General features: G+C 47.3%; 2 protein-coding genes across 5 annotated transcripts in view; both read right to left on the bottom strand.

Annotated features, from left to right (window-relative positions):
• ANKRD60 (ankyrin repeat domain 60) overlaps positions 1-48 on the bottom strand; it is a 17436-nt gene extending 17388 nt beyond the window's left edge. Inside the window, exon 1 of the mRNA XM_019637161.1 lies at positions 29-48. Coding sequence (XP_019492706.1) covers positions 29-48 — 20 coding nt within the window. The remainder of the gene's footprint in view (positions 1-28) is intronic.
• A 1544-nt stretch (positions 49-1592) lies between these two features.
• LOC109380112 (serine/threonine-protein phosphatase 4 regulatory subunit 1-like) overlaps positions 1593-22512 on the bottom strand; it is a 65666-nt gene continuing 44746 nt past the window's right edge. For all 4 annotated transcript variants that reach the window (XM_019637373.1, XM_019637374.1, XM_019637376.1 and 1 more), the window contains 14 exons: positions 21902-22009; positions 21030-21095; positions 18992-19150; positions 18264-18448; positions 16773-17200; positions 14532-14725; positions 11771-11866; positions 10752-10937; positions 10329-10490; positions 9404-9504; positions 7121-7241; positions 6190-6324; positions 3862-4003; positions 1593-3039 (listed from right to left, as the gene is read on the bottom strand). In XM_019637373.1, coding sequence (XP_019492918.1) covers positions 2882-3039; positions 3862-4003; positions 6190-6324; positions 7121-7241; positions 9404-9504; positions 10329-10490; positions 10752-10937; positions 11771-11866; positions 14532-14725; positions 16773-17200; positions 18264-18448; positions 18992-19150; positions 21030-21095; positions 21902-22009 — 2241 coding nt within the window. In that variant the 3' untranslated portion in view covers positions 1593-2881. The remainder of the gene's footprint in view (positions 3040-3861; positions 4004-6189; positions 6325-7120; positions 7242-9403; positions 9505-10328; positions 10491-10751; positions 10938-11770; positions 11867-14531; positions 14726-16772; positions 17201-18263; positions 18449-18991; positions 19151-21029; positions 21096-21901; positions 22010-22512) is intronic.

The raw sequence follows: 22512 nt of genomic DNA, 5'->3' as shown, positions 1-22512 counted from the left end.
GGTCCCCACGGCGCGTTATTCCCGCTACACGCGGTGGCCGCGCGTCATCACCGCCCCCGCCCTCTGCGCCCCCTCCCGGACCGCCGGGCCCCTACTGTGGGCCGAAGGGCCTCACAATGAACAAAGGACGGGTCTTAAGTTCGAGGCAAGGGCACAGGCGCTTCCTAAAATAATCGGAAGCTTTATTGAGGTGGGTACAGAGGGACCATCTAGAGGCCGCGCGCCCCCCTCCCCACACGCCGGCCCGGCTCCCACGCGTCCCACGTCGCGGCTTCCAAGATACACTTCACGTCAGTTCCTCTAACCTGGAAAACGAGGCGGCTTCTGGCCGCTGTTAGGTAACGCTGACCTCTTCTCCCTGTTTAAAGTACAATCTTTGCATAATTCAGGGCCAACTACCTAGAGGAATTATGCGTGAATAACGCTCTAAATCATCACCGCATGCGTCCTCTACAGAGAGTTGTAAAGGGCAGTCTTTAGTCATGTTTAAAAAATCATGTTTCTAGCGTGAATGAAGAAAAAATCATTGCAAAAATATGACTCCTTCCAGCAGATTTGGGCCTGGCTTGGTGAAAAAACCCCGGCACTTGGCCATTCCGGAAGTGGGAGACAGACCTCCATGAAAATTTGCAAAGCTGCATCAAAATCCATCCATTTTGAAATTGCTCTCGAATTCTTTTGAGTGAGAAAGGTGCCGATAAAAACACTTAACAAGGGGGAATGTCCCGTGATGAAAGGCTGGGAGGGCTCTATTGTTAAAACAGCTTTCAAGGGAGCTGAATCTGTGAGAAACCCATCGTGTGCTTTTGCATTAATCCCAAGAGGAGGGTGTTCCAAGTAAAACAGGAAGCTCCGTGTGATGGTCAAATGTGATGGTCAAATCGCCAATACTCAACCTGGTTCCCATGAACAGTGAATACATAAAGAGCTAAAGTGATGCAGGAACAACAGTCTTAGAGAAATCTCAGTTGTTACCAGGAAGAAGAATAAAATGTGACGTTAAACATACTTTTGCAGAGAAATTAGTCATAAAAAAACCTTTGCATTGGAAAGGCATACATATCAAATCTTTAACTGTATAAACGGAAACTCTAAAGGTCATTTACCAGTCTTTAGAACGTCTGCAAGCACGCACGTTTGACTGCGCGTGCGAATTCCACAGATCACAACACAAACAGAAGCTAATCTTTTTTTCTTAATGTAAAATTAAGCTCTGCACAGACTACAAGATTGAGGTTGAAAAATTCTACCTGTGCTGATGGATCAACAGAGTTTAATAACATGACAATCTCCATTTCTAGGCAATAAAAAACTTTTTAAATTGCTTGTTACTGAGGCAAAACACCACCCCTGTCTTTTACTACAGTAAAGTACTGAACACAAGAGGGACCGACTTTTCTTTTTTCCTTAATATGCAGCCTCCAATTTATGAACTCCCTCTTTGCTGACGTTGTCAAAATGCAGCCCTGGGTCACACTTCGAAATCCTCACACATGCACCTTATTTTCTTTGGCATGGTAAACTGCCTTCGTTTCTGTTTAAAGCAGCAGCTCCATGGAATTTGGGGGACAGAATTGGAGGGAAATTCAATATGTAGCTCCAGAAATTTTATTTAAACCAAAAGAAAGAAAAGACAGACAAGAAAAAGATCCAAGGGAAGAATGAAACGGCTGACGTGCCCTTGGCAGCTGCTCTGGGATCCCAGAGGGCCATTCCCTCCTTCCCTTATGCCTACCTTTGACAAGATAAACACAGAAACAAGAAAAATAACATGAGCAGACACGTATGCAGAATTTAGTCAATGTATATAGAACCTTGAATTAATGAAAAACCCGTTTAAATTCTAGAGCATCTTGCTCTTAGTCTAAAGTTTAAAAGCATGAAATTTAAGTTCTGTATACTTAAGTCATTTTGAAGAGTATCATAATTTAATACTCTGAATCACTGGTATTTGTGGGCAAGTATATGGACTGATCAGGACTAGGGTTTCCTATTTTTTGTTAAGATTCTACAGCATTAGATATAAAGTCAATATCCATGCATCTCAAGGAGCAATTTCCCTCCCGAGTTCTTAAGCTAATGATAATATATCCACATAAGGACGAAAAATCTTTCTGCTTTAAGCCTCTCTCAAAGGCCAATACATATCTTTCTGGCTACAGTTCTTGCAAGAAGGGGAGGGGGCGAGGGCTTGAGGAAAAGGTCCAAGTAGTTTGTAACAAACGTACATTAGAAAGATTGCCATAAATCATTCTTTAGTAGATTTCTTTATCACATTTTTTTAAAGTAAACAAATTGGGCTATATTTGCAGAAACTCAAAGTGGCGCATAAATTTAAATGACGTATTTGTTCTGTTCACTGATAGGAGGCTAATATTACATTAATATTTTTTCTTCCTGTCACGAGTTATTCACATATGTACAGTATTTCAGTTAAAAATAAAATATAATGCCATAAACTATATTTTATAGGAAAGCATAAGGGAAGCTGAACGTGCACATCTTTTAAAGACTGAAAAACTTCTGATAAACTATTTTGGGGGAGTGGGGGAGGCTTTCAATACTACAGCCTGTAATAGAGAAAACAGACTACTCGCAGGTAATCTGATGCTACGGAGGCCCCCACACCCGGTCAGTCACCTGGGTCTGCAACCTTTTCAGATTCCACCTGAGGCAGGTAAGACGAGGAAGCACGGTGGAGGCCGGGCCCCCAGGAACTAGCTCCCGTCCCAGGTGCAGTCCCAGTGACCGCAGGTGGGAAAGGGGTCATTTGAGTGCATGGTATCAAAGTTTGAGGACCCTGCCCTCGCTCAACAGGTAGGATTATGGGGCGGGGTATGTGCCAAGCAGGAAAGGACCAGGTTGTGAGTGACCACAGGGGTTAATTCTGTTTCTCCAGCGTGGTAGTGTCTATAAGATTCTGCCGCTTTGGTTCTTGGGTGGCAAAAAAGGAGACGTCCTGGTCCTGGTCTGACTGCAAAGCTAAGACAGTCTCTTCAACGACTTCAAGATGAGGGTGGCCGGCATTTCTAAAGTACGCTAGAGAGAGAGAACGAGAACATGAGTTCGAATCGTGGGCCATGAACTGTGTTCTAAAACATACCCTAGTTTTGGGGGTGTTTGAAACCACATCTCAAGACAATAAATCAGTTTTCAAAGAATCATCATATACATAAGTCCATTAAAATGATAACATTGCTTTAATTAAAGAGTTTTTCCTAAATTTTAAAGATGGACTCCCAAGAATAGGTAGGCATATTTAAAAAATTATAACTAAAAACTTTTAATATATTATCTTTCCTTCCTTCCAATACAAAAGAATTAGCAATGTGTGGAATCCAGGAATGGGAGAAGGTTGCTGGCAGGGTGGGTGGGGGATGGGAGGGAAATGGCAGGGCAGGTTGGAGGTGCTCTCCTATGTGTGTGGTACAGAAATGAACTATCCAAGGGTCCCCATCTTCCATTAATTCCTGTTCGGATTGAAAATAACTCACTAGGTTGGGCAGCATATTTTTTCTTACTGACCACATCATAGCATTAAAACCTAATTGTACTCAAGGCTTACATTTGCTACCTTCCATAATCTCTATATCACAACTCAAAATTGGCAAGTTTCCCTCACTTAAAGAAGATGATGTTATATTTTGCATCCAAGCATACGTTTATCCAATGTAAATACTGAACCACATTGATTTCCACATTTTATACATACCATAAAATATACATGAAAGTTAATATATTAATTTAGATAATAAATCTGAAGCATGCTATCACATCATTGCTACAATTTTCCACAGCGGACATCTAGCTGTTGCCCAGTGACGTTGAAAATGAACAAGTTCAGAAAAATGGTCCACACACCCTTTTCCAACAGCGTCTGCCTTAGAGCCTTGGCCAGCAAAACCCTGACGTTGGGCACAGGGTCCGACGCGAGGCTTAACAGGCTGGGGAGTAAGTGTTCCACAAACTGGTCCACGGGGACACACTCGGCACTCACCACCGCCTGTGATAAAGGAAGGCAACAGCCAAAGAACCGTTAAGTGTTGGTACCGATCAGCATGGTTCTAAAAACATATACTTCTGGGATTGCAAAGAAGTCATTTCTGTTGGTCTGATGGGGGGGGGTGTGTCTGAATTTAAAACGCTCAACCCCTGAATTTGGTTAGAAACACAGCGAACGTTTCACGATTCATCCCTAGGCCCTGGGTGACAAGCGATACAATATTTGGTGAAAACAGAGACTTCTGAGTTAGGCGGGTCTATGTTCAAAACCCGACGTATCACTTACTGGCCTCACCACCCTAAGCCTATTTCCTCATCTGTACAATGGAGAGGTGGTGGGGACGGCAGGTCATGTTTGCAGAGCCTAGCACAGTGCCTGCCAATAAAGGTTCAGAACCCTCACCTCTGTCACTCGCCAGGACTCGGCTCTGAGGGCAGGGCCATGCCTGTTGAGTGACAGGTAACCCCCAGATCCCTGTCCAGTGCCCAGCCCTCTGAGAACCACTGTGCCTGCAGTAACCACCAGCATCTGCTCGGTGCTGCTCTCCTTCCCGAGTCTTACAGGTACTGCCTCATGTAAGTCTCCCAGCCAGCCGTGGAAGTCAGAACCAGCCTAGCTTTACAGGTGAGAAATCTCGGGTCCAATGTGGTCTCATGACCCACAAGCAGCAACAGGGTGGAGACTGCCAGCCAGGCGCATGGATTCTAAACCCTACAGAACTTCCCATCACAGAGTAATTGCCTAGTGTTCTCCAGGTGCCAGGCACCGTGCAGGTAACTCAGAAGCATCAGCTCACTGAAGCCTCAGGACCCCACGGGAGGCAGGTAGGCACTGCTGGCCCCACATCCCAGGTCAAAAGGCAGTGCCCACAGGGTGCTTGGCCCGAGGCCACTCAGCCGCGTCAAGCCTGGTGCTGTGACTCTCAGTTGGCCCTCACGACCTGCAGGCGACACTCTCTCTCTAGAGCTGCATTTAAGTAATAACCGATAAGACCCCGAGGGGGAGCCTGGGCTGAGAGCCCATTCCTTTTCTTGGTGTTACTGTGGGTTTTCTATATCTTTAATAATTAATTAGCAAGAGCATAAAACATTCAACTATTCTTGAACAAAAGTGGTTGGTATCTTTTCCTTTCATTTCATCATGTGTTTTTTAAATCTGAGACAGGATGTAAAAATAAAAGCAAAACTATCTCATTTATCCTTTATCCACAAAAATGATTTGGAGCACAGACTTGTTGCAAATGCCTGTGGTGTCAGGCCTGTGGTGACTCTGGCACTTTTGCTACCACCCACTGCACTTGTCAAAGAGGGTGGCCAAAGCAGCCTGGTGATGCCCTTCTGGCCCAATAGGGGGCCCTGGGGAGTCCTTCAGTGGGGGCAGGGGGAGTTATGCAGGACAGAGAAGGGGCTTTGGGGCCTGGGGTCAGGCCTTACTGTACTATTGACAAAGCTGGGTGACGGGTTCATGAGACTAATCACACTATTCCCTCCACCATTGTATATGCTTGCAAATGTGCATGAGGAAAAGTTAAGACTTAAAATAGCACTTTAGCAGAAAAAAACAATTATGGCTTTACACTTACTGTGTGATCTTGAGCAAGTTACTTAACCTCTCTGGGCTTCAACTGCCTTGTCTAGAAAAACTGGTCTAAAACTATATGGGTGCACCATGCTCAATGCACAGTAGGTCTTCTCATCAAGGACTGGCCTGATACACACAGGTGTTCAAGAAATGGCGGCCATCTTCCCCAGCTGAGCACATGTTGTACCTCCATTTTCAAGATGCTGAGTACAGAGGATGACCTGAGGAGCTGGACAGGCTGACATGAGCTTCCCTTTAAAGAGATGAAAGCCTCTGTCCTCACCCCCCATTCTGTCCATGGCAGCCAGCTAAGGGGAGGGCCAGGGACGAACACGGCCCCGGGTGGATGTGACAGGAGCAGGGCTCTGGGCCTGGCACGCAGCAGGTACTCAGTCAACACAGGACCAATGCAGGGACAGGCTGGGTAATCCTGAGCAAGGCACTTCGCCTGATTGTGTTGGTCACCATCTCCCGTGGGATAAGGGGGTTTGGTCCACTGACCCCCAAGTTCCTGGCTAGTCCTCCAGGGCTGGATTCATCTGGGGCACCTGATACAACACATGGCACACGTGTGCCCAGGGAGACTCCCCGCAGGCCACGCTAACCTGACAGATGACAGCGAAAGCTTGCCTTCCGACCCACTTGGGACAGTGCCGGAACCGCACTACAAGCTCGTTGATGAACTTTAACCCCAGTGTGCTTTCACTGCTCGAATAGAGCTTCTGCAGGATCGCCACGACCTGTGAAGATATCACAAGAGCACATTTCAAATGCTGCCATCTATTTGAATTATGAAAACTGCTCTACATGGAAAGTAGACATTTTTATGCACCCTTCCACCTTTCAAATGAATTTAAAAGCACAGGAGAAAATCATTTTTGTCACGGTAATCATCAGAACACAGAGGAAAAAAGATGTTCAAATATATGGCAATACATATACGCGCACACACACAAAACCCTTCATTAAAATGAAATTTAACAAGGGACTGGCATTGGAAAAATACGTTATTAATCTTAAGACTCCAAATTTGAGAAAATGCCCCTTGCATAATAACTAAATGATTACCTTTCAGAACATGTCATTTTTATAAAATTTAATACCATCAGAGTACCTCAGTAAATCTATATTTTCAAATGAGATTGTTTTCTCCCCTCAGTATTTAGCTTGTATAAACCTACACAGAACAGGATCAGCTTTTCTATGCTACAGTTTTTGCTCACTATTTTCTATAAAACCATGCTGCAGAGTAAACCCAAACCGTGTTTAAAAGAAACACTAAGCCATTGGTTGAAGGGTTTCATCTATAAAATGATTTACCCACAATTTCCATCAACGAAGCATACAGCTTAACAAAAAAAGCTATCTTACCTATTGATAAAACTATCATACAGGTCCTAATTACAAACCAGAAAAGCTGGTTTTCCAGGTAAACTGATGAATGAAGCCCAGAAAAAATAAAGGAAGTTAAAAAGGGAAGAAACATAAATATTCCTGTTTCCAAAACCACAAGCAGAAGAGGCCCTGCTGCCTTACTAGTTTGAAGGAGACCCATCGAACTTCCGAGACTCGGTCTGCACACAATTTTAAGGCAATGTGCATCAAATAATCATAAACATCACTGGGACTGTACAGCTCCAAAATCAGTATCAGCTGTCTGAAATTAAAAAAAGAAAGCAATTGTTTTGGGGAGTGAAAAACACCTTGTTAATTTCTCTTTACTCTCATTTCATCTTGCAGAGAGGAACAGGCGGGCTGGGAGCAGCGTGGGGAAGGCCGAAGGAGGCTTGCAGTGGAGAAACGCCCAAAGCAGAGGGCTGAGGGAAATGGCCACGCAAAGAAAAGGGGGGGGGGATCTTAATTCTTCATCTCACACACAAATATATCAAGCAAAAAGGAAATAAATTAAACTTTGTAAAACAGAGGCTGAGAAATTTATGAATAGGGATTTAATATTTCAATTTGAGGTTATCAGTTGGAAAGCACATAAAACTTGAAACATCAGATAACATAAAAATAGCCAGAACGTTGAAGTTCCCAAAGATCAACGGATCAAGGGGACGCTCAAAGGAGATTTCCCTGCCTCTGCTGAGTTCCTGAAGCTGCCATTACATTTTCCGCGGTTGCTGGCCGGCTCAGGGCGCCGCGCCGCGCCGCGCACGAGCTTTTCAAATCCAGCCAGGTCCGCTTGGAGAGAAGCGGCAGCAGTGGCTCTTCACTCCAAGGGGAAACATTCATACGCTGGCTGGTTGGGAAAACCTACTACCGAAGCTTTCGCTGTTTTCTACACACGGGGATGGGGAGCAGGGCATGAAAATAAATGGCATTCTTTCCACACTGGCAACGAAAGGAAATGAAAAAGAGATGGGAAGGAAGTTAGAACCAGAAGCCAGGAGTGCCGGTGAATACTTTCATATCAAAAAGCAGTTTTCAGAAAAATGATACCAATATCATGGGCACGGAAGCACAGAATTCATATCAGTGGCTGTGGCTTCAATAACCACGGCAGAGATGGGAGATAGCCAGCGCCCGGAGATAACATGTCGGGCGATGCTAGCCGAGCGCGCGGGTCTCCGGCTCCGTCCCCGAACTGGTCCCTGTCCCGGTCCCCGTCCCCGGTCCCCAGGAAGCTGGTCAGCTCGTCCCAGGTCCCTTGACCCCGGCCCATCCTCGGGAGGCGGGTCGTCTCGTCCCCATCCCCAGTCCCGTTCTCATCCCAGGCCACGTCCCCATCTCCACCCCCGACCCCGGTCCCCGGCCCCATCCCCTGCCCTGGAGGCGGCTCAGCCGGGGCCCCAAGGCGGCCCTGGCTGAGTTCCCGCATGCTGCCGCTAGAGGGCGCAATGCCTTCATGGAAAACGTGGGCCTGTTTTTCTCTGTTCTCTTAGAATATATGCTGGGAACATGGCATAATGACTAAAACCTCAGTCTCTCAAATTAAGCATAATGATTAAAGATCACAGCAAAGAGAAAATCTTTTAGTTTGCCCCTGGCATCGGCCAAATCATATCCTGAATTGCTCCAAAGGCTTGATGGATTTCTACAGGGAAGACAATTACCTGAGAGATTTCTAGTTGAGGGTAAGAAAAATGAAAACTAAAGATACTGAAATAAATCTCGACAAGGAGAAAACTAAAACCCAAACAACCATCACCACAAACAAATCCACTCCAGGCTGCGGAAGGCACATTTATACACCTTGGGAAGGAGAATTATTTAAAGTCATGCTTTCGCTTTTAGAATCACTAAAACCTTTACCATCCCTCTTGCCAGCACAAATGGAATTAAATAACTCCTTCGCACACAAAACGATGTACAGATATGAGCCACCTTGGGGGACATTTTTATTTAATAATTGTCTCGTCTGGGTTAGACCTTTTCATGTCTCTCACTGTAGCATAATTCTCTTCAGAGACTGAAGTGCATAAACCACGCAGTGCCCTGCAGAGAGGGCTCCACTCAGAATGTTCAAGAAAGCTTTGGCAAAAAAAAAAAAACCTGCTCCGATTAATAGGAAAATATTGAAGAGTGGGTGATTCATCTTTTATTTGGTTCGAATAAATTGCTTTATAGAACAGCAGAACACTCTAATTCCAAAGTGACTCGGGCCCTGTCTTCATCGGAAAATAAATGTTTCCCCAGAGACTGAGGTATTTCTAACTTAGAGCGTTGGAGTTCAGTTTATCCCTTAATAAAAACATAATCTCCTTATCCAAAAGAACACTATTACTGCGAGTTTAGAAATCAATTATAAGGTAGGAAAATGAAGAATTATTCCATCTTAGTTGCCTTCTCAAAGCCCCAAACAGGTTTACTTACTCTGCTAGTTCATATCGAAACCTCCAATTCCTGCTGTTATCGGTCACTACAAATTCTTGAAGCTGATAAAGATATTCTCTCCTCTTGTCTTCATGAAGCAACTATTTTTTAAAAATGTATATATAAATAAAAATATATAATCCCTCCCAATGACCCCCAATGTACCGTTTGGTTACACTTCAGATTATATTTGTCACCAGCAAGAACTGCGCACCCTGCCGCCCCTCCGACCGCATCACCGTGACCAGGCTCACAGGTGCCTCCCTGACAGTGCCCAGCCTCCCCCAGGCCAGTGGCCACGCTCAGGTGTTTTTCAGAGCCCCCTAGCTCTTCCTCGTCACGATCTCCTGCCTCGAGAACCCCATGTGTGTTCAGAAGGTGACCCACGGCTGCTCCCGGGAGCCAGCAGCGCTCGCCTGTTCCTGCAACCATGACGGGGGACTAGGCTGGGGCCTCGTGCACCACGACCCCGCAAGGGCAGCTCGCAGTCGGGCGGCTGCCAGTGAGTCTTCTTTCTGGCTCATTCTTAAGCTCTTATTTCTAGTCATCATTCCTTTAGGAGGAAGGGAAGCAGCAGCTTCTTGCTGGAAAAGCCCTTCGTGCAGAAGTGAGATGAGGTTTCAGTCGGGCTCAGAGCCGGGCCAGCCTGCCCTACCTGCGGCCTGGGCTCCTCGCTCTGGGAGCACACTGGGCTGTGTGTCTAGCATCCCCCACAGAACGAGACTCCAAGGACCAGGAGGCCAGGAGGAACGGTATAAACACATCTACCCATCACGGAAAGGCTGCCCACTTTAAGATTTTGGATGGCATATTTCAACTGAAAAAAACCTAGACTTTTTTTTTCACTGGTACTTCATATATCTAGGGTTTAAAATCTGTTTTGAAGAGGGGAGGTTTCTTTTTTGTTTTTAATCCTCCTTCCTACCTTTAGGAAATCATACAGGTGTTTAAGAACTCCTATTCGTACTTCATCCAGGTCTTTTAAAAATCCATTGAAGATGGGCACCAGGTCAGCTGCCGTTAGCTGGTCCCCAAGAATCACAGCCAGCTCATGAATGGAGAAGGCTAGGGTCCGACGTACCTTCCACTGGGGGTGCACAGCAGACATACAAGCCACAAAAAGCAAGCACAGTTCCATGTGATCAAGAGCCTAAGTGGCATTTCTGGAGCAAAACTGATACTGCCAGGTACTGGCCACTTAAAGCTTTACTTCATCAGAGCCCAGCAGATATGCCAACTGCAGCCACGTAAACACAGGTCAGTGAGCCCCTGCTGGAGCTGCCCTTCTCTCCCTCATTAGATGGCCCCCCCCCCATTTTCACGAGTGCCTCTGAAAAGGGACTTTTACCTGCATGTCAGAAGCCAGTGTTTCATAAGTATCCTTCAGGCAGTGCCAATTTTGCCTGCCCAGGGTGAGCGCCACCCCCGGGAGGCTGTAAGCACAGTGCTTGGCTATGTCAGTATCGACGGTCTGGGCTCGAGCTGGGTCGGTCATCGACACGTACTCATCTAGCAGGGGCTGAGGTATTATATCCTGGGAAGTGAGACAGAAAGGAAGCCATCACGCTTGCTGGAGAGAAGGGGCAAACACATGGAAAACAAGAAGTTTGGAATTGGGAGGTGAAAACAGAGAAGCAGACATTTGAGAGGCACGAGAGGGCTTCCTAAGGCTTTGAATTGGCAGCAAGTATCCAACTAGGACTGAAGTTAAGGCAGCGCCCACACTCATCTCTTCTAAATTCGTCCAACATTTGATATCAGAGAGAACAGTCTAGACATCAGTGTTGGGTTAAGTCTGGAGCACAGGGCTCCTGAGGATGGAAACCATCTTCTCTTTTCTTCTAAGTGCCCCCAGCACCTAGGGCCCGAGCCCCTAACTTTTTCCAACTGATGGGATACTGCCCTCATGAGACCACCCACTTACCTTTATCCCTGGAGGGGCATCGGGACACAAAAACTAGAAGCATTTTAGAGAATTTACAGAGCACAAAAAGCTAATCCACAAGGCTCAACGAAGCCAAACGTGGTTCAACAAAAGGAGCCATGGAAAGCTTCTCAGGCCAACACACCAAAAAAGCAGCATGGCCTATATAAATAGACACTAGATATTAGTGTATAGATGTCAATTTTTCTCTTGTATTTGATTTGCTTTATTAAAATACTATTCTAGATTGTTCAGAAGATTTAAAACACTATTTTAGAATTCACTTTTTTTAAGTTAGAGAGGAAATATTAGCACAATAGATTGTAAACTAAGATATGTCATTAATATTGATGGAAGAAAAATATTTGCTTCCAGTGGCCATACATAAATTTGACTTCCAGAAAATGTAAAGTTTTCAGTTGATTTATTTTTAAGGAACAAACCTGTAATTTAGATTTATTCTCCTCGAGTGGGATAGGGTCCTGCCTCCTCTGGGTCTCTGGTCGGTCACTGGTTCCCTCGCAGGGTTCGCCTGGATTCTGCAGGGTGGATTGGCATGTTATGAACTTACTCCACAGGAGGAGGCTGTTCTACAGCTCCCCCCTCAGAGAAGCCTCTTTCAATGCCAGAAATGACTTCCACAAACCAAGACCAGAGCTTTCCCCTCAGCTCAATGGTAGGCACCTCTCTAGATGTTACAAAACACATTTGCACAGTTACATATGATATTGTGCTGGTCAGTCAGTTTAAATGGATTTCATGCATTTAAATTTCAAGACTGCTTGAGGCCCTTACAGAAGACAGACTCACGCTGGTGAGTACTAACAGCCTGAGCCTGCATTTACTGTTCTTCAAGTCCCAGGGTCCCCAGTGCGGTTAAGCAAGGCCCCTCAGTAACGGTCACATGTTTACGGCATGGACGGCTCCAGAAGGCAGGGTAAGGTCTGCAAGAAATGGTGAAGCAAGTATGCCCAGCATTTCCCAGCAACTGGAGATGGGAGCAACGCTGGGCTGGACAGAGGATGCAGAGGCGGGGGAAGAGCCACTGCATTGGAGCGAAAAGATGTGGCTGATAGAGGGTTATTTACTCAGAAAACTGTTCTCGATGTTCACATGTGCAAACACTTCTAATGTTTGCTGATGAACCTTTACATTAGGTTAACAATTAAAATGAGCACGAACATTCAACAGTGACATATTGGTCTCTGATCATTGATTAACATTAACTAAGATGGACCTGACCTTCTCCTCCAACCATAACATGGATTTCCTACTTGTACTTGAAATGTCATACTGTCTACCAGCTTAATGGATTCTGACAAATCAGCTCAATATACGATCCAGGAAAGTCGATTAATACACCGATAGATGCTTCGTTGGCTCTGAGGCACGCTACCAGCACCTCCAATTCCCAAGGTTTCCACTGAAATGTACCGCTTGCTTTAATAGGGGGCATGCTAAAACAGGGGCATTATGGTGTGATAGCCTAAGACCTCCATTTCTCCAAGTTAATAAACTCACATGTATTAATAAATGATAAATCATTACTCTTCTTTCAGGGATTCATTTTATTCCAGGGTCTTCATTGCAATTATTAGGTATAGCACTTAGTCCCGGAACCAAGCTAAGGTTTCAGTAAACCACCCCACATCGAGGCAACCCCCAAAGGTACTGTGAGGTCATTTCCCCAAGAAACCATCTCGCTGTCAAGAGACAAGTGAAAAAAACGAGGCCCCCTCCTCCCACTGGGCATTTCGGAACTAAGCTGGCGAGCTAAGAGGGCAGAGTGGACACATGGAATGGGGTCAACGCCAAGGGGAGGTGACCAGCCCCCAGCTTCAACTCCTCTAGTGTCATCTGTGCGAGAGAACATTTTCCTCACTGTTTAATCTTCCCGAGATTTTCATTTGCTTTTCCTTCTTTTGCAACCGGAAGCATCCCAGCCGATCCCACTGGGGCCTAAGAGCCAAGGTGCAAATTCAGGAGCCCTGACGTCCCCCACCACAAACCAAGGCCTGATCATACAGGCCCTTCAAAACCCTCTGCTCAATGGGCCAACCTGGGGAAAGCTGTCCTTCTTTTGTTCACTTCTGTGTATGACAGAGAAGCCTGGATACTCTCACATCTCCCACCAAGGTAAACATGGCCGCACCTTTCTAGTTAACACGTGGGATTTTAACAAGGGTAACAACATGACTTTTCTAGCCTATTTTTCAAAACAAACCAGCAAAATAGGGTGTCACCTCATTTCTTACTAATCAAAGGTAACCTTAACAAACTCTTAAGCTTCTTTTATATTCAGGCTTTTTCAATTTGTCATTTGTTTTGCTTTACTGGAGCAGACCTAGGGGATAAGGGAGGTGAGTTAGTTGAATCACTAAAATCAAATTATAAACTATGTGAATGGAGAAACAACTGGTATTCTGGCCCCAGAGGACCATGTTGAAGAGATTATCTGTCATATACAGGAAACTAAGAAGGTGCCAACACACCTAGACTCTGATCACAGGGCCCTCCCTGACTTTAGTTCTCTAGTCTCGCCGCGACCTGTGAAGGGCCCCAGCTGGAGGGTCCAAGTGGAAGTGTAGCAGGAACCAGGAAGACATCGGGCATCCAACCACAAGCAAGCCGGAGCGCTTCTGGGGAGACTCGAAGTCAGAGACAAGCCACGGGCTCCTCCGTGCCCAGGATGTGGGATCCCAGCTCTCATGGGGCTGGTTCCAGGCTGCAGGGAGAAGTGGGGCGCGGTCGGCTGTCCCCAACCTCTCCCCAGAAACAGTGCCTGCACCACACAGGGGCACCGTGAGCTAACATGGCGCCTGTAAGACGGGGGCTGGAGGCCACGGTCAGTCTCGAAAGCCTCGGTCAACTTTAAACTCTAGAAGCTGTGTGAGCTCACCTTCCACTGTGACTCAGAGATGTAAACGTCAGTTAGCATTTATCTGGTTAACCGCCCAAAGAAGCAGGTCTCTCATCTCTGGAGAAGAGGGACGGTAGCTTTTGGTCTCCCACCCTTGATTTTGTGGAGGACAGTCAGGGTTATCAATCACCTGATTGATTGGTTGTCTAGTTATCCAAAACATGACCTTAAGAATGAAATTAAATTTGCCATTCTTCATCTCTGCCAGGCTATATTAATAAGAGGGAATGCAGCTTTGTGGTTTCTGTCACATCCTCGTGGCTGTGGGGAGGGCGGACACTTACTGTGCTTTGAGGTACCCCGGCCACGGAGAGCTCACTGGGTGGCGACGCGGCTGACAGAGCTGGCTGGCTGTCACAGGCAGGGCTGCGGGCTGACATGGGCGCCTCGCTCACACCCTCTGTCGGCTTGTGCTCAGGCTCATTCACAGAGTCAAGCTGCACGGCCCTCAGGGCAGCAGATAAGACCTGGACTTGAGCTGCAGGGAGAGAAGTTTCGGGAATTTTCATCACTTTGTTTGGTGTGTAGGGATTTGCTTCAGAGGAGCCCTCACAACAAGAAGCCTGCACATGGGGGCTCTGCGGAAGCTCTCGCCTTGCCCGCACCTGTGCCTACAGCTGCCGTGCTCGGGGCTTCCAGAACGCACTCTCAGGGACGCTTGGGGCCATTAACCTTAACCGCTCCGACTCAGCACCAGCCACACACAGTGCGTCAGATCTGAGTGCAAAACACCTCACTTGGGGAAATCAGAGTTCGACGCCATCATTTTTCCCAGTGAGACAACACAGTGTTACTGAACGCCGATGTCCAGGAGCGCCACCAACTCAGTGACAGGGGCCCGGCTCCCTCATTTATAAAGCGGGGTGGCTGCCATCTCCACCACACACGCACACACACACACACACACACACACACGCACACGCGCGCGCGCACACACACGCACATGCATGCATATGCACGCACATACACACACAAATCAATCCAGCTACATACACACAAGTAAATGGCTCGCTCAACACTCCCCCCAGGCCACTCACACTTTCTGTCCACAGCACAGCTGTCTGAGACCCTCCAAACAGTAAAGCTAACATACCTCACATACCTTTCTACAAAAACAGACATGTTTCCATGTCTCCAACCTCCACACACACACACACACGCACACACACATGCACGCACACTACTGCTTGCATTCTATCTTCTATTGGTTGAATTCAAGACCCCAAAGATTCATTAAAATGCGTGGAGCTTGGAGCCGGCTCCCCCCTGAGCCAGGGTAAGGTCCTCAGTGCAGGCCCCAGGCCCTTCCCAACAGCCTAAGCAACAATTCCAGCTCACAGATACCTAAGGCATCATTTATTTCTGAATCTGTTGGAGTCACAGATCCCCGAGTGCTGAAGAAAGCCGTGGGTGCTTTCTTATAAAGAAATGAAGTACGCAGATACAGGCAAGAGTTCACACACTGAAAGAACCTCTGAGACCCGTCCCTCCGCTTCTCTGAACGGTGGGTGCCTAGCCATCCTTTAAAGCTCACATCAAATGTCACCTGCTCGCCAAGGTCTCCTCCCAGACATTTCCTCTGTCCCCAGGCACGACCGGCGTCCTTCCCTGGGCTTCCACAGCTCGCCATGCCCACTCCTGCCCCAGCCCCGTCACACCCCATGCTGGTGGCTGTTTACACCATCCCCTCCCCCAGACCACAGCGCCTCGCGTGCAGCCCCAGCATCCAGCCTGGGTCCCACCGTGGAGACGGATGCAGCTGCCGAAATACGTTTTCCAAAAGCAGACCTCTGTCTAGAGCTGTTAGAAGCAATATGTAACCTCATTCCTTCAGCGAACATTGACTTAATTTCCTTTATACATTTAAAGACAAGGAAGAATCACAGGGCTAACTGGATTTTCACATTTCCTTTCCCGAAAGCTTCACAAATCTTTACCCGGCAACAGAAGCAAGTGTTGTTTTTTTCCAATTTCCCCAACTCAAGGAAGAACTACAAATAGAGCATTGTTTAGAGAAAGAAGAGGCGTGATAATGGGTATGGATTGCAGGGCCTGGCTTCCAGATCAGACGCTCAGTGGGCGCACTAGTCATAAAATGAAAAATACCCCAAAGAAGAAGATGTACTTTGCCTGGCTGCGGAAAGACCAAAACCTTCAGGTTCATTCAGCTAAGGGTCTAGTTAACAGGCTCCAAAAGGAGCAGCGTCCTCAGCAGCTCATGACTAGAAAGGCGTTACAACATGGTGGAGGGTTTCAAACAGTGTCCGAGGAGCTAATGCAATTTCCACTGGGACAAAGCCCAAGAGCTGTCTGTTTTTGTATCAGAACCAACTTCACACCTGCTCGGCTGCAAAACAAGGGGCAAAACCCTTGCAGGTACCTGCACAGAGACACCCTGAGGGTCTGGCCTCAGCACGTGCACGAGGCAAACAAAGGGAAGCATGTGCATGTACGCAGCACTGCCGGGCCGACAGACACCACCCAGGAGCACCTGTCTGCTCTGCAGTGACCATGACGGTGCTTACCTCGAACATCCGGGTCGCTCATCAGATGCTCCTGCAAACTGTCGAGGACTTTTTGAATCTCGCTGCGGGCCACACAGCTGTTGTGCATGGTCTCAGGTCGGCCGCAGGCTTCCTCCTGTAGCCCGGCCTCACTCAGAAGCAGCTCTAAGTCCTTGCTGATGTCAGGGAGAGGAGTTCGCCAATAAAGGAAGTTACTGAATCTGTCCTCAGGACTCCCTGCGCAGGCCCGGGATCCGGGTCCAGGGTGGCTGTTGATGGGGAGGTTGTTAATATCCCCGGCCTCTGGGGAAAGCCCGGCCAACTCAGTCCCGGCCGACGCAGGGGCTTCCATTGAGTTTTCCGTTGGGCCATGACAGGAGCTCCTGACACACGGGAAACTGCTGGCGTCCCCGGGCAGAGCCGGCTCTATCTGCACCGGCTTTGGTGAGCTAGGAGGGAGGCAAACTTTTAGTACCGTATAATAGACTGGAAGTACAATGGGAAAACAGCTCATCCTCAAAAGCCCACTCCTCCTCCCTACCTGGCCACCTGGCCCGTGTGTCTCCAGTGCCAGAGGTAATAACCTCACGAGAGTAGAGGAGGTCCAATCGGCCCCTCTGCGCCCCCAGGAGTACGATATGCCTTGAAAATGCCACACGCAACGTGAGCCAATCCCTCCTTTATACTCAGGTGGTGAATGAGCCCGGGCTCCTGCAGCAACATTACCTGCACTGACGGCCCGTTAGTGCCTCCACCTGGGCAGGCACCAGAAACTAAAAGGGGCCGGAGCTGGTAAGTGCGGGCTGGTGGCTACCCAGCTGGAAAGTCTTGATGAGGAAGATGCTGCACACGGGCCTGACATCGAGCAGGGACTCAATGAGTCCTGGTGGAGAAGGATGCAGAGAAGGACGTACCAACCTGGAAAGGACTGGTACCGGGTGGGATGGGAATCACCGCCTCTCAAGCTCCCGTAGAATATCAACAATGGAGAGAGGCTTGTGAACTACCTCCATTGGCCTGGTTAGTGCATACCCATCATCCTCAGAGAAAAGAGATTAAAAAACCCAAGACCGATCTCTAGAACTTACTAGAAAAGCAGTGTAGGCTCTACTAATGGTGGGTCAGGAATGTCACCGTTATGTGCATGTAATATCCTATGGCACAAAAGTATATTTGGGAGACTTCACATTTTCCCTATGTAAATTATCCAAAGAACTTCATTAATCAAAAAGTAAGAGAAAATTTTCTTTATCGGTTATTTAATCACTACTCTCAATGAATATTTTATCTAAATTTAGGAGACACAGTAGCTTCATTATTTATAACCCAGTAGTCATGTTTCAAAATCATTATTGCAATTACTTTTTGCTTCTTTACATAATTAAAGCTCTAATATTCCATCTTGCCCAGAAGGTCACTGTTACTAAAACTCCAGACAAGATAATTGCTAGCATTTCAGGTGGACCTCGAGGTGAAGCGGGGATGCTGGTAATTATGCAGGTTGGAGCTTACCGGGCTGAGGGAGTGTCACCACAGCTGCCGGCACCGGGTGACCCGCAGGTGGAATCAGACTTGGCGCCCTGAGCCAGAGGCCGGATGCTCAAGGTGCCGTCTTCTCGAATGTAGAGGCCAGCCCGGGAGGGGTTTGCAAAGGTGGAAATGAAAGGTCCCAAGGACTGGAAGGCAGCCTGGCGCACCTGAAACCAGAGAGAACAGCCCGTGAGCTCGGCGTCCGCCAGGCTTGACCCCGGGCTCAGCGGTTGGCAGCTCCCCGCGCCCTTCACTGTCCGTCAAATTATGTCTAAGCAGGTTGACTACTCTCTAAGGCATTCCCTAAATTCCAAAGAAACTATTTTTCAACAGGAAATAAGGAAAAATTGAGCGCCATCATGTAGTTTTCAGTCCTCCAGAGTATTAACTCCACATCAAACAATTCCAGACTTTCGAAAGCATCTGAATACCTCACTGATCATTACTGGCATGTTTATGATCGTAACAGAAAAGGCAACAATCCAGTTTGATGTTCTCCTACCCAACTCTCATTTCTATGCTATTCACTCACTACAAATGTTAAGGTGCGTGCCACTGTCTTACTATGCGCCATACTTACTATGCGCTGAGACCCTGATCCTCACAAGGTCTGAACATGCCGGTCAGTGACGGAAGAGACAAAACAGAGTCCCAAGTCCAGGAGCTGATGTGGGGCTGTGACTCGCGGGGGCTGGGCTGCCTGCACTTACCCACCGACAGGGGTCGCTGACCAGTCTGATGAAGAGCGGGGAGAGCTTGCTTCTGCGGACCTCAGGGGACGTGTTGTAGGACACCGCCATGAAGCACTCTGCACAGGCTTTCCGCATCCCCCAGACGTTATCCGAGCAAAGCTCAAAAAACTTTGGGATCTACCAAAGCAAATAAAATCGTGCTATTCACATCTGCTTACCCTGAGGAAGGGCAGAGCCTGTTTAATGATGTAGTTAAGGCAAACCCATAAATGACTAGTCTAAAAGGAATCATTTGAAACAAATAGAAATTATGACAAGTGGAATAATGCAACATTTCCTTTACCTTAATTCTACTAAATGACTTGGTTAAATTGAACAAGATAATAGAGGAAAAAACCCAAAAGGCAGAATGACTGGGACTCGTTACTGTGATTATAGAGAAATACTGTGAATGACTTTAAAATTTAGTGGGTATCCCAGTGAGCTCACCCATCCAGGTCTCATGGTCTCTGACTAGGGCATTTTAGTGCCAGAAGGTAAATTGCTCAAAACTGACAATAATGCAAATGATTCCTGTCCACAGAAATGCAAACATTATCATCCTGGACACCACCAGCTTTGAACCCATTTGTAAGCTTCCTTTGGGATTCCTTGGTCTAACATAAATGGGATACTCAGATCTCTCCGTTAAGTTGATTCTTATCATATCTTACTGGTTCCCTCATTAATAAGTTACATAAAATTGTTCCCACATCTTCATTTTATATCTGTATAAAGCACATGGTTAGATCCGCTTTTAAAATGTATCCTTTAAAAATAAGGCTTTGTTTTTAATGTCCTAATGTAAAACTATCAGCCCAAATGCCCACAAGTGGGAGTATGTGACCATGGGACTATCCAGCTACAGAAAGATTAGTACGCTGGTCACTGCTGGTCTTCATTCACATACGTTAAGTGGAAGAAAACACTGACTGTATATTCAAAGCGACAGCCCACTAAAAATTATTTGGGGTTAGAACTATGTTGACATGGCTTATATTGAAATAAAATAAAATGCGCTTCTGAACTTAAATTTCAAAATCAAATTAATTGTATTTCCTGAGGTTGAGCTCCAACCACTTAGGTAGTACATCCTGTCAAATGCAATTGGCAGGCGTGGACTGAGCGTCACTCTCTAGGCGCCAGGCAGGTAAGGTGAACATGATGGCATGAAGAACCCACATCAGCCAGATGAGAGTGAGGTGTGGTGAGGGACATCCAAGTACTCTGGACAGCTGTCGTGGGCATGGGGAAATGGAGAACGGGGTCCGCACTGGCACAGTGGGTCGGTGAGTCTAGACAAGCTGGGTCTGACGTGTGAGCAGGGTCCGCACTGGAGGGAGGGGCCGTCGTGAGCAGAGCGTGAAGGTGTGCCGGAGCAGAGCGCCTCAAGGGAGCCAAGAGTCACCTGCTGGCGAGGAGGTGGTGCTCTCCCCTGCTGGGCCTCAGAATCGCGAGGGAATTTACCAAAATTGCAGACTCCTAGGCCCTGCCCTCGCAATCATTCAGATATATGGCCAAAGGGTAGACCCTCTCAGGCCAGCGCAGTGAGCGCTGAGGCCCAAGGGAGGTGGCTGGAGGTGTGGCAGGGAGGTTGCTTCTGAAGGGACTTTAAAGACCCAATAAGGGTCTGGTTGTTAGCCTGGAAACCAAGAAACAATCCCACCAGCTTTGAAGGCCAGGCATGTGGTGGTAGAGCCGGGTTCTAGAAAGAGCAGTCGAGAAGGGTTGGAGAGAGTGGCTTACACAGAAGAGGCTGGGACAAAGTGACCGGTGGGGAAGCGACAGCAGAAGTCCACAGGAGGAGGACTCGGGTCGCTTCCGCTTCATTCCACTGTCCCGCTGCCTCATGCTCATGAAAAACGTGAGCTTCAGAAGGCAAGAAATTTGATGCTAATGAACGCAAAATTGAGCTGCCATTCCAAAGCAACAGACTCATGAACACAAAACTTGACAACTGATTTTAAAAGCGTCCTCACGAGAGCACCAGCGATGACGAGCGGCAAACTTCACCTACCAAAAATTTCTCAGTGGCTTCCTGTCCAACGGCGTGGCAAACATCACCAAAATTTGTAGCACAGACCTTAAAAAGGCAAAAGGCATATCCATTATTCTCAGCACTCTTTTTGTCTTCGCAAATTGTGAAAACGAACAAGCAGGAGCCTTGAGAGCAATTATTCCTCTAGCCAGGCAGCTAACAAGCACTTCCCAAGCCCATCGCCCACACAGCACCACCCAGGTGCCTCTGACACACGGCAAACAGGAGATTTACAAGAGTCTACAGTTCTAGGACTTTCTGGCTCCTAATTGATCTCAGCACATAATGCATTTGGTTAGTGATAGAGCGAAAGAGACCCTTAATGTTCTCTGTGTGGTAAATGAGGCCTCTCTTTTTGCTGACGCACCACGAGGGGAGGCCAGAGGTTAGAGGGCTCCTTCCGCAGCAGGTGGGAGATGAGGCTGTTCGGGGGGGGGGGCAGCACCGGCCTTCAAAGGGAAGCATCTGACAACCAAGTGCCAAGCGACTAAAAGGGCGGGGGCGGGTTGGAGTTCGGAGGTACAGAAAAGATACGTGGCTTCTGGAGCAAATCACCCCACATCACGAAAGACCTTGCAGGTCTGGCCAATGGCACCTAACCACAGCCAGCAAGGTCCCCTCACCCGTCCCCCTGTGCCCGAGAGCCACAGGTTTCCTCCCACACAATCTTGTCTCCAGGTCGCTCTGCGTTTTCCCTAATTGCAGTGAAAACTGACAACATTGTTCAGATGTTTTCCTGACACAGGTCACACTGGCCACATTTACTTTCCAGACTGTGTCTACTGAGGAAGTCAGAAACTTTACAGGAATCCATTTTGAATGTTTTGAGTTTTGAAACTCTGTGTTCCCACCTTCCGAACTAGAAAGAGCTTCCCGTCACCACACAATTCACAGAATCGAGGGAGCAGCAGGCGTTCCACTGTGCTCTTGCTTAGCACGGATGCCAGTTTGCAGATGATCTGCAAATAAGAAGAAAATCAGGGTCACTGGAAATCCCAGAGCATGTGTCTCACATCTGACTAACTTGATTCCAAAAGCGACTACTCAAAATATTGCCAAGATACCCAAGAAGCAAAAACAGAGAACATTTTCTTTTGAGCTTTGTGAAGTTATATGATCATTACAAGGCCAAATATTTCTCAAGTTTCACTCAGGTAGGGGTTTGTCTGAAGCTCAAGGGTTACCTGTGCCAGGTACCCGCCGTGTGCCCAATACACAAATGAACAATTTATGTGCATTAACTCATTTTGCCTTCCCAAAACCCTATAACACACATAGTATTTATCCTCATTTTTCCAGATGAGGAAACTGTCACTCAAAGAGCTTAAGTAATATGGCCCAAACCAAATAGTGGTGAGGTAGGACGTACAGTAACAGCTGGACAAAGTAGAAAAACTGACCGCAGGCACTGGAGAGTGGTCAAATGCTGGTGGAAACTAAAGGAGAGCAGACCCTTGAGAGA

The sequence above is a fragment of the Hipposideros armiger genome, unplaced genomic scaffold, assembly GCF_001890085.2.
Source record: "Hipposideros armiger isolate ML-2016 unplaced genomic scaffold, ASM189008v1 scaffold_32, whole genome shotgun sequence".
Lineage (NCBI taxonomy): Eukaryota > Metazoa > Chordata > Mammalia > Chiroptera > Hipposideridae > Hipposideros > Hipposideros armiger.
Note: the sequence above shows the minus strand (reverse complement) of the source record. Positions and strands in the feature narration are given on the sequence as shown.